The sequence below is a fragment of the Oreochromis niloticus genome, linkage group LG15 (genome assembly GCF_001858045.2).
Source record: "Oreochromis niloticus isolate F11D_XX linkage group LG15, O_niloticus_UMD_NMBU, whole genome shotgun sequence".
In the NCBI taxonomy this organism is placed as follows: domain Eukaryota; kingdom Metazoa; phylum Chordata; class Actinopteri; order Cichliformes; family Cichlidae; genus Oreochromis; species Oreochromis niloticus.
In genome coordinates, this window is record NC_031980.2 from 29,425,966 (window position 1) to 29,444,096 (window position 18,131).

The 18,131-nt window shown below is 37.9% G+C and overlaps 2 protein-coding genes across 5 annotated transcripts; one reads left to right on the plus strand and one right to left on the minus strand.

The window, feature by feature from the left end:
* The first annotated feature begins 2,018 nt into the window (after positions 1–2,018).
* Positions 2,019–5,673, plus strand: LOC109194779 (uncharacterized). Of its 3 annotated transcripts, none has more exons than XM_019345585.2 (6): positions 2,019–2,540; positions 2,994–3,127; positions 3,255–3,402; positions 4,047–4,157; positions 4,820–5,090; positions 5,202–5,462. In XM_019345585.2, the coding sequence occupies exons 1-6, from the start codon at positions 2,182–2,184 to the stop codon at positions 5,394–5,396; spliced, it is 1,218 nt and encodes a 405-aa protein (XP_019201130.1). In that variant the 5' UTR covers positions 2,019–2,181; the 3' UTR covers positions 5,397–5,462. The 3 variants fall into 3 exon arrangements, with proteins under 3 accessions (XP_019201130.1, XP_019201129.1, XP_019201128.1); XM_019345584.2 differs by having other exon boundaries at positions 2,020–2,540; positions 3,909–4,157; positions 4,871–5,090; positions 5,202–5,673; XM_019345583.2 differs by having other exon boundaries at positions 2,021–2,540; positions 3,909–4,157.
* A 1,565-nt stretch (positions 5,674–7,238) lies between these two features.
* LOC102080848 (uncharacterized) lies at positions 7,239–17,048 on the minus strand. 2 transcript variants are annotated; one of them, XM_025899300.1, is made up of 15 exons: positions 16,728–17,041; positions 15,223–15,417; positions 14,906–15,135; positions 14,688–14,788; positions 14,396–14,534; positions 13,365–13,445; positions 12,973–13,020; positions 12,717–12,842; positions 12,453–12,623; positions 10,850–10,965; positions 10,283–10,611; positions 9,706–9,884; positions 8,953–9,125; positions 8,249–8,463; positions 7,239–7,787 (listed from the first exon to the last, which is right to left on the minus strand). In XM_025899300.1, the coding sequence occupies exons 1-15, from the start codon at positions 17,014–17,016 to the stop codon at positions 7,540–7,542; spliced, it is 2,640 nt and encodes an 879-aa protein (XP_025755085.1). In that variant the 5' UTR covers positions 17,017–17,041; the 3' UTR covers positions 7,239–7,539. The 2 variants fall into 2 exon arrangements, with proteins under 2 accessions (XP_025755085.1, XP_025755086.1); XM_025899301.1 differs by lacking the exon at positions 8,249–8,463 and having other exon boundaries at positions 16,728–17,048.
* Positions 17,049–18,131: the final 1,083 nt, after the last annotated feature.

Sequence of the window (18,131 nt, forward strand, 5' to 3'; positions counted from 1 at the left end):
GGTTTCACCCCAAGTCCAGCACCCTGAGGTTGTACGCTAAGCGGAAGGAAGGGGGCCGGGGACTGGTGAGTGTCAGCACCACAGTCCAGGATGAGACAAGAAACATCCACGAATACATCACGAAGATGGCCCCAACTGACAGCGTGCTCAGTGAATACCTCAGGCAGCAGAAACCCAAGAAAGAGGAGGAAGAGGAGGAACCATCATGGAAGGACAGGCCCCTGCACGGTATGTACCACCGGCAGATAGAGGAGGTGGCTGATATCCAGAAATCCTACCAGTGGCTGGACAAAGCTGGACTGAAAGACAGCACAGAGGCACTAATCATGGCAGCACAAGAACAAGCTCTGAGTACAAGATCCATAGAGGCTGGGGTCTATCACACCAGGCAAGACCCCAGGTGCAGGCTGTGTAAAGATGCCCCAGAGACAATCCAGCACATAACAGCAGGGTGCAAGATGCTAGCAGGCAAGGCATACATGGAACGCCATAACCAAGTGGCCGGCATAGTGTACAGGAACATCTGTGCCGAGTATAACCTGGAAGTCCCGAGGTCAAAATGGGAGATGCCCCCAAGGGTGATGGAGAATGACCGAGCTAAGATCCTGTGGGACTTCCAGATGCAGACGGACAAAATGGTGGTGGCTAACCAACCGGACATAGTGGTGGTAGACAAACAGAAGAAGACGGCTGTAGTGATCGATGTAGCGGTTCCGAATGACAGCAATATCAGGAAGAAGGAACACGAGAAGCTGGAGAAATACCAAGGGCTCAGAGAAGAGCTCGAGAGGATGTGGAGGGTGAAGGTAACGGTGGTCCCCGTGGTAATCGGAGCACTAGGTGCGGTGACTCCCAAGCTAGGCGAGTGGCTCCAGCAGATCCCGGGAACAACATCGGAGATCTCTGTCCAGAAGAGCGCAGTCCTGGGAACAGCTAAGATACTGCGCAGGACCCTCAAGCTCCCAGGCCTCTGGTAGAGGACCCGAGCTTGAAGGATAAACCGCCCGTAGGGGCGTGCTGGGTGTTTTTTTATATAGATATATATATATATATATATATAGATATGTGTGTGTGTGTGTCTGTGTAAAGAAGACCTATCCACAGGACAGAGCTTATGTCTGTGCTTGGTAAGTCTGTTCAGGTTAACAGCATACAGACAGTTGACATGTCATACTACTGCTGCTCTCTGCATGCATTTATGCCTCAATGGCCTTTAGATCCCATTTCTATGGAGGACCACAAGTATGGAGGACCACAAGAGCCACGCGCATCGAAATAAAAATTTCTGTGCTTTAATAATGAATTGTAGAATAAATTCTGCAATTGTAAATTCATTTTTGAATTCCAATTTAATAAACTGCATTTCAAAATCCTTTTTCCAATTACATTTCAAAATCCTTTTTGCAATTGCACTTTAATAAACTGCATTTTAAAATCCTTTTTTCAGTTGCAATTTAATAAACTGCAGTTCAAAATCCTTTTTCCACTTGCAATTTAATAAACTGCAGTTCAAAATCCTTTTTCCACTTGCAATTTAATAAACTGCAGTTCAAAATCCTTTTTCCACTTGCAATTTAATAAACTGCAGTTCAAAATCCTTTTTCCACTTGCAATTTAATAAACTGCAGTTCAAAATCCTTTTTCCACCTGCAATTTAATAAACTGCAGTTCAAAATCCTTTTTCCACCTGCAATTTAATAAACTGCAGTTCAAAATCCTTTTTCCACTTGCACTTTAATAAACTGCAGTTCAAAATCCATTTTCCACCTGCAATTTAATAAACTGCAGTTCAAAATCCTTTTTCCACTTGCAATTTAATAAACTGCAGTTCAAAATCCTTTTCCACCTGCAATTTAATAAACTGCAGTTCAAAATCCATTTTCCACCTGCAATTTAATAAACTGCAGTTCAAAATCCTTTTTCCACCTGCAATTTAATAAACTGCAGTTCAAAATCCATTTCCCTTTCCTGTTCGCTCGGGGATTAGCTGCTGGATTAGCTTCTGGATTAGCTGCTGGATTAGCTCTTCGATTAACAACTTGCTGGAGGCTATTCAAATGAGCCACACCGTGGGATGTAAGGAGCTCTCTGATTGGTCAGAGAGCTGCCCGCTTTATTCACTGTTACGCGCACACTTTAGGCGCCACAGTGGAGAAGAAGAAAGGTAGTGTGTAAACAGATATGACGGAAGAAACCTGTAGAAACGATCGATGGAGAAGTACAATAGAGAATCTAATTTTATTAGCTGACTATGTAGAAGGCACTGTTTCTGTTGATTTTAACTATGCTTTGACCACACTACTCCAGCTAAGAGCAAATGCTGAAGTCTTGAGCCACCACTTTGAGGACAGTGTTTGGGCTAAGTTTGATGAGGTGGAGCATTTAATACGGGAAAATTGTTATACTCTTCCGCTATTTGACATAGAAAGAAAACAGTTACAGAGGCAACTCTCCCTCGGAATCCCGCACAAGGATATATCGAAACATTTGGGTGTGTCTTTAAAAACTGTTCAGCGCAGGATTGCCTGTTGGGGACTGAGGTAAGAAACTTCGAGTTAGCTAACGAAGTATAATGTTGAAAGCTACATTTTGCATTTATAAACTACGTTTTCTACTGATGGGAAGGGGATGGTTTATGGAGGACCACATAATGGTTTGGATACATTAGTATGTTGTTGATTTGGTTCATGTGGCACGTTTCACTTGTAAACAATATTACTGTTGGTGATTAAGTGTAACAAAGTGCAGTTTAACCATTTTATAGCTAAATGTTTGTCCCACAGTCTTAAGGAGCTACACTGTAAGGTGATACACACCTTACACAAGATGGGGTTTGCCTGACTTTGTATTTTATATACTTATGTCATATTTAGTTATGTCCCCTGAAACTATAGTCAGAATAATCTCTGTGCAGTCTATTTAGTATCTATTTGGTTTTATATTCTGTATTTAAAGCTGCAGTTCTGATAACATGTAATTTTCTGTGTACTTAGACGCAAGGACTTGGACAACAGTGTCAGTGATGAAGACTTGGATGTTATTGTCTCTGATATTCATCACCACCATCCCAACACTGGATATAAGATGATACTGGGTCACTTAAGATCAAGAAAAATCTTGGTTACAAGTATGATGAATTGGTATAGTTTTGTCAAACATCAACAGTAGTAACATTCTATATTTTAGCATGCAAATAGATTATGTTAATTGTTTAACTTTTAAAGTGAATTATAACTGTTTCTCTCTCTTCATAGGGAGAAGAGTGTTGGCATCATTAAGACGTGTGGATCCCCAGGGAATACAGATGCGCAGGTTCTCACTGCAAACCACACGGCGACGGCGTTACTTTGTTCCTGCTCCAAACAGCATGTGGCATATTGACGGCAACCATAAGCTTATAAGGTACAACATTTTCAAGACTTAAAAAAAATGTTAAAAGCAGTAAAATCCTAAAATCTACGTGTATATAGTAAGTGGGAGTTCATGTAATGTGGAATTTCTTCTCTGTTATTAGCTGTTTTGAAGAACTGAAAAAAAAAATTGAGCAGAAAATGAAGTGCAAGCTTTTCCATTAAGGACTCCTGCTTGTTTGTAAACTTCTTATCCTGTGTGAAACCTAAGTTGTTCAAATGCCACTGGTATTGCTATTACAAAACATGGGTCCCCATAATCAACAAGCAGATATGACATGTGTATTAATTTAAAATTAAGCATTTTTCTTTCATTGACTTAATCAGTTGGTGAAATCATTCAGAATCCTTTCTGCATCTGTATTGTTTTCTGCATCCTTAAGATGTATAGGGCATTTACAAGAGCTGACATTCTCAGCAACTTCTGTTTATTTTTTGCATTTCAATTACATTCTCTCTGTAAGGTTTGATCAAGTTACAGTATTTTTATTTTTGCAGATGGAGAGTTGTTGTGCATGGTGGCATTGATGGATTTTCCAGACTCATTGTTTACCTCACTGCTACAAACAACAACAGAGCCCAAACTGTCCTGGAGAGTTTCATGACTGCAGTACAGCATTATGGTATCCCCTCTAGAGTCCGTTCAGACAAAGGAGGGGAAAACATTCTGGTGGCACGCTTTATGGTGGCCCACTGTGGGCTCAACAGGAGGTCCCACATTGCTGGAAGAAGTGTCCACAATCAGAGGTGATTGACTATATGTTAGAATACTTGATGTAATATATTATAAAGCCACTGAAAAAAAATGTTATGCAATGATTAATTATATATTTTTAATCTTGACACATTATAAAAAATCATACATTACACATGTTTCAATTAACACAGAAACTTCATATATCCAAAGATTAACAAAATCTTTGAATTGAAGTGCCTTTTTTGGGTCTTGTTTTCAAATGCATGTATATGTTACCTTACATTAACCCTTTTATGCATGAATTATGAAAATGTCAATCAGTATTTCTTGCCTTAAGTACTTTATATTCATCTTTAGGCATTGAAAAAAAATTAAACTTCATGACTTTAAAGATGTAATTTTCATAGACTGTTTTACATGTCCACTTATGTTGACAACATACCTTTTGACTTTTGAATTGAATATGGAGTGACAGATTAGTGTCCAATGTAGTTGTTAATGTACAAGTATACCATCAACACTGACACAAATACAAGAAAACAGCCTTTGAATAGCTGTATTGACCACTTCGTGATAGGGATCTTGAAATGTGGAAGTTATAGCTTAATTAGAAATACTCCACAGTTTATATGTAAAGCCACAGTTTTAAAGTCTTTATTATATTAAATAAGTAGTTTCAGGGATTTTTAAGTAACTGTTCTTATGGTTTTAGAATTGAGCGACTATGGAGAGATGTATTCCACAACGTCCTTGATCTCTTCAGCACTACTTTTCTTCGCCTTGAAGCTGAGGGATGGCTCAGTCCAGACAAGGAGACAGACCTATATGCATTGCACAGGTGTTACATGCCACACATCCAGTCACATCTGCAACAGTTTCTGAGAGCATGGAACAACCACTCACTGAGATCAGCGCGGAACCAATCTCCTGTTCAGCTGTGGTTGAGCAGAGAAAGAGATGGAAGCACAGCGCATTTGTGTCAGGTAATGGTTTTCAATGACTACAGTGCCTGTGATTTATTTTAAATGTGTAACCTTAAGACGGTACCATAAAATATATTTTACAATTAACATTAAATGATGCCGGATTTACAGGCAGCTCAAGACTGTGTAAACAACTGGAGAGGGCCACCTGAGTCAGGTCAAGTTTATGTCCCAGAGTTGGAGCTTCCCCGTGCCCTATCGGCAGCAGAACTGGCAACACTTCCGAATGCAAATGTACCACTGACAGAGACATTGCAAGTTTACATTGAGACTGTTTCCCTTCTCCGAGAAATGATGGACAGGTGATTCACCAGCACATGCATCAAAGCAAGGAGGTTTTTACTGCATTAAAGATATGGAAAACATCATAAATTTACTAATAAGTGTTTGAAAATGTTGGGTCATATTAACAATTCAGTCACACAGCATTTTTTTTTCAGCAAATCCCTAAAAGTCTCTAACTTTTAAATATCTGCTAGTTTATGTATCAAAATCAAGTTCTCCTGTCTGTGTGCAAGACCCCATCTCGTTTAGGAAAAATCTATTTTTCTCTGCCAGATGTCTTTGACGTATGCTGTATATATTTTATTTTACAATGACATTAACTTTTTTATTTCAAGCTTCTATTGCTAAGTGTTCTAAAACAAATTCTGAATTACATTTTCACATAAACTCACATGCTTTCTAAATCTACGTGTTGTCCTTCACAAGAACCTAAACTTAAATAATTTGTAGTTTAATATCTTCCTTTCTTTCTATTGTTGTATTATTGCTGGTATATGGCTCATATGATCAGTTTGTATGTAGCCAGTGAAATAAAATGATTTTGGCAGTAATGGTTCACAACAGGTTTTTCAAACTCGCAGCCCAGGGGTCATTTGCAGTCCATGTCACCCTATTGGCAGTCTGTATATTTACATGAAGTAATATAATTCAACATTAAAATAAGTTAGTTCCAAAGCAAGCAATGATTTCATATGAATATGCTCACAATATGAGCAGAGAGTACAAACATGTTTAGGGGTTGTCTATGTTACTTATGTGAGACGGTTCTTTGTAGATTAATCAGTATTTTCACCAGCAGTCCAAAACTAAAGTGTACACTTATATCTGCATTTTTATTAGTTAAATACTAATAACATGTTAGCAGAAGTGCACCCACATGGCTTACCAGAAAGAGTAACAATTTGTTTATCTGGTAGTTCAATTAAAGGCTTCATTTAATTAAGACTGACAGAACATAATCTGAGTTCACGTTTGCAGTTTTGTATTCTTATACATTAATTAAAATTTGAAAAGATTTTATTATACTCTTTAGATTTTAGTAAATATTTGCGGGTATTTTGTATTAGTTGAAGTTGTCCCTGAAGCAGTGACTAACGGGTCATTTAAGTTACAGACCCCTGATCTCTAAGAACCTCTGTAGGTCAGTTTGCCATCTTTAAATGCCATTTCCATTTTTCTGAGTAACCTACTCCTTTTAGTCTGAGCAGTCTTTAAAATTTGAGATTTTGACTGTCTTAAAAATTCATAGAAGTCTGATTTAATTTGAACCAAGGCTGAAAATAAGCAGCAAATTTCAAGAATGACAAACAATGACAACTGTTTCAGATATCCACAAGTTTTTTTTTTTTTTAAAAGCTTTAATTGTAATACTTGGATAACTTCAGTTGTTGACCGTCATCATCCTCATGATGCAATTGTCTATAGAAGTCCTGCTCTGACTCCTGATGACTTATTGGAGTGGAAAAAAGACAGTCAAGACAGTTGTAATTATCCCAAAAATGTTTTATTTCCATGGATTTAAAATAGGTTTGAACAATAAATAACTATCCAAATAACACTGAAATGTATCAGAGAACACTGTGATGCTTTGTACAACCTTTTGAGAATTATGTCAAGATGCATAACAGGAATTTTCAAGTAGTTTTCATTACATCAGATGAATTTAGCACTTTTGAACAGCAATTGGATGTTTCCAATAAAGGAATACACCTTTAACAACAATGCTTTTTGGCTTTGAGAATACATTTTGAAAGAGTTAAATATTTTACATGATAAAGAACTAACATACAAAGACACGGTGCATTCAAGCACAAACAGCATGTGATGCTGTGACAGTTTAAAAACACCAAGTTATGTTCTGACTTTCATAAACTAAAACAGAAAAGGTCAGTTCAATACTAACTGGACAACCACTGTCCTGAAAACACATTCCTGACTACAAAAGGGCTGGTTATGTAGGTCGTGCTTTTTTACTCCTAATTTCTGTTGATACCCGTCTATAAAACTTTAAACCTTCAACAACAAAAGAGTATTGAACTATTACTTTTAATCTTACAGTCATAGCTTTCATAATAGTGCTATATGAAACATAAAATAGTTATAAGCAATAACTCAAAATCTGCACTGTGAAGTATTCAAAATGGACAATGTAAATGGTGTCCATCTATGCCACGCCAAATGTTGGTGCCCAAAGTATAGCATTGCACATTTGTGCTTTAAATGATTGATAATCTTTGTGCACTGGTAATTTCAAAACAATGTTACATGTATTTGCCTCAGGAAAAATCTTGCCAGAATCCTCTGGAAGAATCTCGATTGTGGGCTGCATAAGAAAGCCATTTGGGGGTATTGAAGAGGATCCAGAAACAAATTCCAGGACATTCTCCAAGGTCACAGGTGCACATTCTCCATCTAAAATAGAAGACCAGTTGAGTGTTAGTGTGGCGGTGCGTGGTTTGAGCAGCATCTGTAATCACCCTTCCCATAATAAAATGTGTTCTGGGTCCTGTCAGTCGTTTGTTGTTGGCGGCGAATTGTTCAGCTGCAAACTGGAAAGCTGCAGGTAGGTGTAGGGGTGTGTGTGTGTGTGTGTCAGCAGTGATTAGCAGCCAAATGATAGCAACCAAGAGTGAATAAAGAAAGATGCTGAAAAGCATGGAAACATGGTTGGGTCTGCCATGGTTCTGTTACAGTTAGGTATTTGAAAAAGGACTTTCAGACTACAACTAAACAATGTATTGGCTTTTCTCTTCTATTCCTAAAACTGACTATCAATGACAGCATCATAGTCATGATAATTTGCGGCCTACAATTGTGGGTGCACAAATTCATGTACAGTATCTTACAGACCATATTATACTAATTTATTGTACCTTCTACATCAATGAGCCAGTCTCTCCAGAAGCATATCGTCTGGCTTTCGATCTCTCTTTTATGTGTTCCTGGTGTTGAAAAGTTGACCTGAAATACTGCTGAGAGGTCAGCAGCTTTTAAAGGTTCCACATCCTCCACAAACAGATTTCTGAATAAATCAGGGTGTGCCCTAATATCCTGGAGGAGGCCTAGGGTGTTGAAGCCCTCTGTGAACCTGAACACATCAATTTTACATGAGAAAATTACACCAGTCCAATCTGTCCAAAAATGTATTTTTGGTTTTTCCTCGATCACTTTGCCATAATTCCCACATCAGAAGATGTATTTTCAGTTCAGTTCATTTTTATTTCAAAAATATACATTTCATAAAATCTTTCCATGCAGTTGTTTGAAAAGGAGTAGGCAGAAGTATATACTTATTTAGCCCTACCCACTCAGGTTTGCATCCTCATCATCTAAATTTGAACAACAAAACCGTATACAATTTTCACTACACTTAATGCAGTTATCAAATAAGTAAGAGACTTTCCAACCAACCTTTTCAACTTCTGAACAGGAACAACAAATACAGTGTGCCAAATTGTATTTAGTGTGACTGGCCTATCGGCCTATTAATTATCTGCACAGATTGTATAAATAATATATTTTCATTCCTGCTGTGGGGAACAATGTCAAAGTGATTGAGAAAAACCGTAATACTTACTGTTGCAAAGCCACATTTAATCTGCCCTCAACGAAGAAGTCAACAGCGGACTGCACCAGGGCATCCCGCTGTCGCAGTGTTGTGATGTTTCTCCAGGCCCCAACAATGGCAAGACTGTCCTCTGCCTTCTCTATGGCCGCTTTTGCATCTTCAACAGTTGTTGCGTTCTTAATCTTTAACAGTAATCAAAAAATGCTTAGTAATTAAGAAAAGGGGTGCACACAAGTGCGCATTCGCTGTCCAAATAAAAGACGAGCACTAGATAAGTTGTTTGCGTACATATAAAAGGCACTGTTTTTGTCCAATAGAGTTGGATTTTCGCAGCATATTCTGCACCACATCTGTGCGTTTGTTTTTTGTTTGTTTGTTTGTTTGTTTTTTTAAAGCTAGCTCACCTCCTGCAACCACCTTTTTGGAGGTGGAGGAACACCAAAGTAATTGCTTAAAGGAGCTTGCTTCTTTGACATCTTTACAACTTATAAACAAATGTCTGTCCTCCTCCCGACAATATTATGTATGCAAATGCGGATTGCAACTTCTTATCTGGTGCGCATTTTTTTATTTGGACAGCTAATGCGCACCACTTGTGTGCACCCCTTTTCAGAAGGGTTGTCTACCCCCGATTATAAAAATGCTTTGATTGTTTTGTTAGTTGCAAATGATACATTTTTTTTATAGATTTCCGAATTTTCAGAGAGGCAGTTATACTTTAAATTACAACCCCTACTACTGAACACATAATTTAGGACTCACCTCCAAAAGCTTTTCCTTAAAGGTGAAATCACCCACTTCTTCCAAGGTTGCAGGAAGGCTAGGTTTCCCACAGATTTGATTAAATAATCTGTCTGAAAAGAAATTAGGTGCCACGCCGCCATGGATTACACACACAGATATCATTCGCGCGATCTGTGTGTACAGTTTCCCCTCCAAGGCTGTAAACGGAATAACATTGATAAAATATCAAACTTTAAATGTGACATCACATACAGAAAATTCAATTTCTCTTGTCTGGTGAGATATTTAAAGTATTTATCCCTATTGAGATGCAAGTTGATTTTTTTTGGTAATCTGGTGATGACAGTTTATCCCCAAAAATATGTTTGAATTTATGCTTAGTAAAACAGGTGAACATAGAAATACAAATTGCTCATCAATTCCCAAAAGTGAAACAGAGCAAAATGTGTAACAGAATGAAAAGTTGAAATCAAATACATTTCAAAGATCATTTTAGCTTTCCTGTGAGGTGTCACTATCAAACATAACCAAAGCATAATTAATTGTCAAATTAAAATGCATTTACAAAAATAAATTAATTAATTTATTGGTGTACCATGAGTGTCGAGGGTCAATCTCTTGTCCTTCTCCGGTCCTTCAAATATGTTAGACTGATGAATGGCCTTCATCAGCAACCTCAAATACTCTCTTGTGGGACCACCACCATCTACTGCACCTTCAGATGTTTTTTCACTGTCAACAAAAACAACATCCAATCTTGCCGCAGGATTGAAACGTCGACGTCTGAAGGCCTGCAAGGTACTTTTCATTATGTTGTGGACATTGCCAGTGTAGTCTCTGCATATGTTGATCTGATTACTCGTGGGGCATGAAGTGTTATCAATCTTCGCCCAAAGTCCATTCAGAATGGTTTTAAGGTCAGCCCTGTGTAGAGATACAAAATGTGACATAATACAGACAGATTTGCTGGCACATGCACTGTTAGTAATTCTCTAATCTAGTGACATGAACTTAACACAAGACATCTGACACTACAGAGATTGTTTTTGTAATGACTCTAAACTGGCAAAGATTTTTTTTTTTTTTTTTTTTTATAAAAGTTAGTATCACCACACATGTTAAGTACAGAAATGTGACTAACAACTAACAAATGCAAACATACCTCTTGGGAGAGAAAGATCGCCCATGAGCAGGAGGAGAATCAGTCAATGGGGAACAAGACATGTTGTTAAAGTTTGGAGCTACTTCATGATTGTTGTAATCAAGTGCAGGAACAAACTGCAAACAGTTAGAAACAGGAAAATGTCTGCATACTTTCATCCTTTTAATCAAGTAAGCATCCAGTACTCAGAGGGTTGTTGGTTCGATCCCTGGCTGCTCCAGTCTATATGCCAAATCTTCTTGGGCAAAATAATAACCCCAAATTGCTCTCTGATCATAGATAGATAAAGGTAATTTAGATATATAATTGTCAAAATACTGCTTGCGTTTATGGATGAATGACGCATCCTGTATAATTAGCTTTGAAAGGTATGGAACAATAGAAAAATCAGTATATAGTAATCAATCGACTTGCCATTGAAAAAAAATACACCAAAAACATTCGTATTTTTTAAAGTGCTACAAAGGTTCATTAAAAGTTTAAAATCCATATGGAGATATTAACCTCTTGTTATTGTGAATAACATCACTGTAAATGTTGCCTAAGGAGTTTTGAAAGAAAAGCAGCGGGACTTCTTTAACTTTCTTGCAGACGTTTCACGTCTCCCACTTCAAAAACTCAAAATCTTACAGAGTATATTTGTCTTATTTCCTTTCAAAATAATATCATTACACTTAAAATGACACATTCAGCTACAGAGTAACATTTCAGTGAGCTATAAATACTTGTTTTTAAAACAGTGCGTGTTGAAACTTAAAAATTTCATTTGTTCTATTGGCAGACTACTTTAACTAAAAAAGATATTTTTGCTTCAATTAATCGTGGAAATGGTGAAGAGTGACATCTTGAAAAGAGTGACCTTTGTCCTTTGGATTAGGGCTGGGTATCGTCACTGATTTCTAGAATCGATTTGATCGACGATTCAATTCAATTACATTTGAATCTGGGAAATTTTTGCCTCAAACAGTCAGAAATATTAAAATTCAGATCAGTACATTTACATATCTTTTTAAATATAAAAAGGAAGCTGACACTTGCAAGACTATCAAAGTTGTAAGCATCACAGCAGATGCTTTTGTGTCAAAGTAACTGAGGATAAAACACAGAAAAACCATGAAGGTGATTTTCCTGGCCTGGATTTTATAAAAATATTCTGCAGTACATCAAAAATGAAATACCATCAATCAATATATGAACATTACCTGATGCTGCTGAAGTGAAGCAGATCAAAGTTACAGAGGTCTTATTAGAGACACAGCTAAGCGTTTTTCAATTTTGCATAATTTTAAAAAGTTTCAATTTGTTCAGTAGCCTACTGAACAGCAGAAATTAGGTTTTATTGTGTGATGGCTCTGTGATGTCGTGCATGGAGAAGACTTCGAAGTTTCTCTGTTAAACATACTACATAGCGGATGACAGAATCTGCCCAGTTGGAGAGGAAACTTCTTTTCTGTGAATCTTTGAGGATTGGATGAAGGCCCTGTCGTAGTAAAAACTTCATATTGTATCTTCTATTTTTCTGCCTTTGCTCCTTGAAGTCAAAAGTAAACATACTGTGTAGTGTAACCGCAAATGTTAAACGATACCCAATCTCAGCTCTCACCTCTGGAGACTCAGGTTGAATCCAGTGGACATACAGTGTTTGTGACCTTATGATGTTATTATCCAGAAAGGTGCCAGACATGTTGCTGTTGAGTCTAGTTACTGAGAGAGCATCTTGAATATGAAAATATTCTGTGGCATCTTCATCTTCTCCGACAAAGTCAAACAATATCTGCACAAAAATTTAAAAAATTAGAACAGCTTTCCTAATCCTAAACATATTCAAATTAGTTGGAGTGTCTGATGAAGTGAAGAAATTACTAACCTGAATGGATTCAGTTAGGACAAATCGCCTTGTTCTGGTAATGCCGCTAGGGTATTTAAATCTGAGTGGTATGCCATGAGCTTGCTCTGGAACACCAATCAGTCTCAACTGCCTCTCAGATATGGCCTTAAAGTAGAACGCAAAAAACTCTGAGAATGTCAGTGAGGTAATATGGGATGGAACAGCTCGTAGTGATGGAGCTTCTCATGCCCTTGGTTTATTCGTCATCTCTAAAACGTTATTTGTAAACAGTTACCTTTATCCGTCTCTCTTCCATTTCAGCCGACTTTTTCTGTAAGTCAGACTGTGATAAAAATGAAAAACAAGAGAAGTCAAACTTTTCAGATCTTCAGATGCAGAACAAACATATTGGCTCAAATCATGATCATAAATATGTTTCCTTGTAAATCAAATGCGTAGTTGTGAACTGAGTTTTGCAACCTTGGAAACCAAAGAAGGTCAGTAAAGCACCCCACCATCAGCCAAACCCATCTGTTCTCTGATTGGATTGTAAAGTCTGTAATTTACATGTACAATCATTTATGACCACAATTTCAGTCCATACCAAACAAAGCTGGATATGTGTTGCTGAAAAAATATGTCTCCCTGTTGTAGAATAAAGAGTAAAATTCAGACTTTGAGGTGTACCTTCTCTTGATCTGCAAGCAAGCAGTCTTGGTACTCTTGATCCTGCTGGGAACGCATGGCTCTCCATTCTTCCAAGGACTCCTGATGAGAAAGAAGACAAAGAAAAAGAAAATTTCTGTGTATGTTAAACATCAGTGTTACGTCCCCACATGAAAGCTCGGCGAAGAGGGTGGGGGACAGTAACAGTTGGATCCGGGTTGAAATGAAAAGAACGCCAGGCAGAGGTATTTAACACAAAATATATCTCTATTATAATCAATTAACTCGATATTCATATAAACAGTAAAAAGACAGCACCGCTGCCTTAATGATAACTCAGATCAACACAAGGAGAATGGTGACCACTTCAACAAAGAAAACAACTATAAGGCTTCAACAGAAAAAGACAGCAACGCTGCTATTAACGATAACCAGGCAGGCCAAACAAAGTAATGGAGGCCGCCGTCACCTAAGCAAAACCACTACTCGGTTAAGAGCTACTCACAAAGAGCCACGCACGGTGGGGCTGGTCTCACACACACACACAGCAGGCCTTTCCACACCTAGGCTGGAAACACACACTGACCAGCACAGAGGAAAACCACCAGAAACCTCTCCCACTGCACCTACCACTCCACACCTTTGGCAGGACAATCACACACATAACTCGCACCGCGGAGACACCAGAGAAAGTCACTCTCCTGCTCACAGCTCATCCCCAGCTTAAATAGCCTAGGAGAGGTGATTGCTAACTGGGCCCAGGTGGTAAATGATGCCAATGAGCAGCAGCTGTGTCCTGGGAGAGAGAAGAAGCGAGAGAGACAGGGGTGGAGCAAGACAGGAGGAGGTGGAGAAAAACACCACGCCCACACAAAGGGAGAATCAGGAGGCCCAGCTAGGGCCGTAACAATCAGTGTTATGTCTTTTAGTTTTCAACACGATCAAGTATACTATGATGAGATTTTACTTATCAGCAATCTCTTTTACACATACACACACACACAAATAGGTAAGTAAAATGAAATATAACATATAATAAAATATGTGTTTACCGGAACTTGGTCATCTGTTAAGTCAATGATTCCTGTATCAGAGGATGAGTTATCTCTGTCTGGACTAGTCGGAAAAGGAAATTCTGGGCTCACTGGATGGCAAATTTCAGGTAATGCTGTGTCGATCTCATTTGGAGACCTTTAGAAAAGAGATACATAGAATTTAGATTTTACAAAATGTTTCAAATATTAATAAAAAAGAAAAACATACTTTACATTACAGAGGACCACATTAAAACAGGACAGTCAGTCTACAAAAATATGTACAATGCAGATAAGGCATAGTGCATACTTGCAGTGTTTGACATGATCCTTCAGTTCACTGAAAAAGAATTCTTCTGAACACGTCAGACATTTTTCCTTGGGACCATAACCGCCAGTCTGATGTTCTACCTATTGTTAAAAGTTTTTGTGAGTTATTGCTTGTCTTTGTTATACACACAGAACACAAAGAACGATATCTGTATAACAGCATCTCCACACAATAACTTAGTTTAAGTTATGACTTACAGGAGTTGTGTCGATATTCTTTTGCATCGGACGGATGTAGATGAGGGAGTGTTTGATATGTATCCTGACAGACTTTATGGTATACCCTGTCCTTGGGCAAGGTATCACAGAGAGCTTTTTGCTCCTTGTTAACCCAGAAACTTTTAAAAGCTCAAACCCTCCACAGCCATTTAGTTTTGGGTAGGCAACCAGAATGTGACTTCGAAATTCCTCTGCACTGCCTTCATCACCTGTAAAACAGTTTTGAGGGAATTACAATTATTTTTGAGGCGATATAACAGTGGCTACTCACCCAACAACTATTATATAACCCTTACCAAAAAAAGTAATTCTCTGCTCCCCTAGGCCAGCAGCACTAAGAAATTCTTTTTCTTCTCTAGTCGGTGCTATAGTCTGATCAATCTTGGACAAACAGAAATAGGCTCTTGTGTATGTAGATCGACGTCGTGCAGCAATGGAAGGGTTGCCAGGGACCCTGTTACCATATGAGGCAAATATTCTGCACACTTCAGCTGGAAAAAAGAACAAAAAGATATGTTAATGTATTTCAAATGTACTGTGCAAAGTTCTTTGGTAATTTCAATTATTATTTAAATTCCTATGAAAGTTTCAGAGTTACTGAATATTGCTTTTGTTTGCTGTGATCAAAAACAAATGATTGATATGACAAAGTACAGACAAAATGGTATGATGTACTTTAATTGTTTAAATTAAATCTTGAGACTGGCAAGTTTAATAATTGGTTAAAAACAGTAGGCCCCAATAATACTAGTCTAGGTAGCTTAAGAAACTGATGAAGAATAAAAAACTAAGGGCTAGGGAAAACAATTTGACACAAAGCTAAACATAAACTGGGAAACAAGGAAAATAAATGTGACAACCTTAAACATAAAAACCTGGCATGGATGCGTGGAAACATGGAGACGTGGTGTGAACATAACAGACAACCTGACAATGAATGACAGCAGACCTAAAAACACATGAGGGTGACGAGGGAAAACAAAACACAAAGGGTACATAGCTGGGACAAAACAACATAATAAGAAGACAGGAGGAAGCACACTAAACATGGGATGCTAGACTGTCACAATGAAAAATGAAGCACAGGCATTAGGGAAATTGAAATGGGAGATGGAGCATGGACATAACTAAGAAACAAGCACAGAGACCCTGACGGTTAGGGAGAACAACCATGACTGATACAAGAAGCATGTAATCAAAATGAGGCTAGAAAGAGAAGGACAGAGGAGGAGCAGATACCTGACAGAGAAGAAACTAGAGCAACAACAAGGCAGAGAAAGACATCAATGAAACACACAAAGGGTGACAGAGACTTAAAACAAGGGACATGGCACTATAGACAACGTAGTGGGGAAACACAGACATGGGAGGAACCTAAAGAGACAAAACTAAATACTAAAACAGAGAACACCAACAGTACTAAATGTAGCTTTAACCATAAACGCTAGGACATAATTTTACAAAAGGCATAAAATTCAACTGTGACACTCTTGTGTTCAAAAACATGTCATAATCCCCTAACCCCCTAACCCTAACCCCCTCACTTTTAATAAAATGACAAGAGCTATAATATATGCAGAAATAGCATGTACATTGTCCTTTTTTACAGTTTATTTTGAAGTTGTGCCGTGACTAGTTCTGACCTGGTATATTTGCTGGATCGATAGCTAGCTAGCGCTTCTAGTATAGATTTTAATGAGCCAGCACAAGCCTAAGTTTACAAACTTCAGTGAAGTTTTAACAATGGATTAGCATTTTACCATTAGCCTAAATAAACATGACTGTATGGAACATTTGTTACCGTCAACAGGGTGTCTTGACGGCACGGATGATGATGAGAGTTCTTCTGTCGACGAAACAGTCTCTGCCCTCCGCTCCATCTCACTGGCAATGTCCCTCAATATGCGTGATATGCTGGACATTTTCAGGTTACAGACGGACCAGGCAAAACGCCCTGGCACAAGCACAAGCACCGTTAATTTTCTAAAGCATTGTGCAATGTGGCGCCTAAAGTGTGCGCGTAACAGTGAATAAAGCGGGCAGCTCTCTGACCAATCAGAGAGCTCCTTACATCCCACGGTGTGGCTCATTTGAATAGCCTCCAGCAAGTTGTTAATCGAAGAGCTAATCCAGCAGCTAATCCAGAAGCTAATCCAGCAGCTAATCCCCGAGCGAACAGGAAAGGGAAATGGATTTTGAACTGCAGTTTATTAAATTGCAGGTGGAAAAAGGATTTTGAACTGCAGTTTATTAAATTGCAGGTGGAAAATGGATTTTGAACTGCAGTTTATTAAATTGCAGGTGGAAAAAGGATTTTGAACTGCAGTTTATTAAATTGCAAGTGGAAAAAGGATTTTGAACTGCAGTTTATTAAATTGCAGGTGGAAAATGGATTTTGAACTGCAGTTTATTAAAGTGCAAGTGGAAAAAGGATTTTGAACTGCAGTTTATTAAATTGCAGGTGGAAAAAGGATTTTGAACTGCAGTTTATTAAATTGCAGGTGGAAAAAGGATTTTGAACTGCAGTTTATTAAATTGCAAGTGGAAAAAGGATTTTGAACTGCAGTTTATTAAATTGCAAGTGGAAAAAGGATTTTGAACTGCAGTTTATTAAATTGCAAGTGGAAAAAGGATTTTGAACTGCAGTTTATTAAATTGCAAGTGGAAAAAGGATTTTGAACTGCAGTTTATTAAATTGCAACTGAAAAAAGGATTTTAAAATGCAGTTTATTAAAGTGCAATTGCAAAAAGGATTTTGAAATGTAATTGGAAAAAGGATTTTGAAATGCAGTTTATTAAATTGGAATTCAAAAATGAATTTACAATTGCAGAATTTATTCTACAATTCATTATTAAAGCACAGAAATTTTTATTTCGATGCGCGTGGCTCTTGTGGTCCTCCATACATTTCAGTATACTAGCAGGAGGGCAGTGTCGGAAGCTGTGTAAAACCCAGTAGGTTGTATAACAAAAGAAGAAACAGTGTATACCGGTGGGAAAAGGAAGGAATTTTACTCATTTCTTATTCTTACATAAATCTATATATATATGGACAGCATCTTAGACAGGATGTTTGCATTAATATTTATGCTGGCTCCAGCACCATTCTTTCCTCATAGGCATTAAACCTCAGTCGTAATGTACATATTGTAATATAAGGTCTCCTTACTTTTTGTGCAAAGTGTAAATTTTCTTTGCATCATTC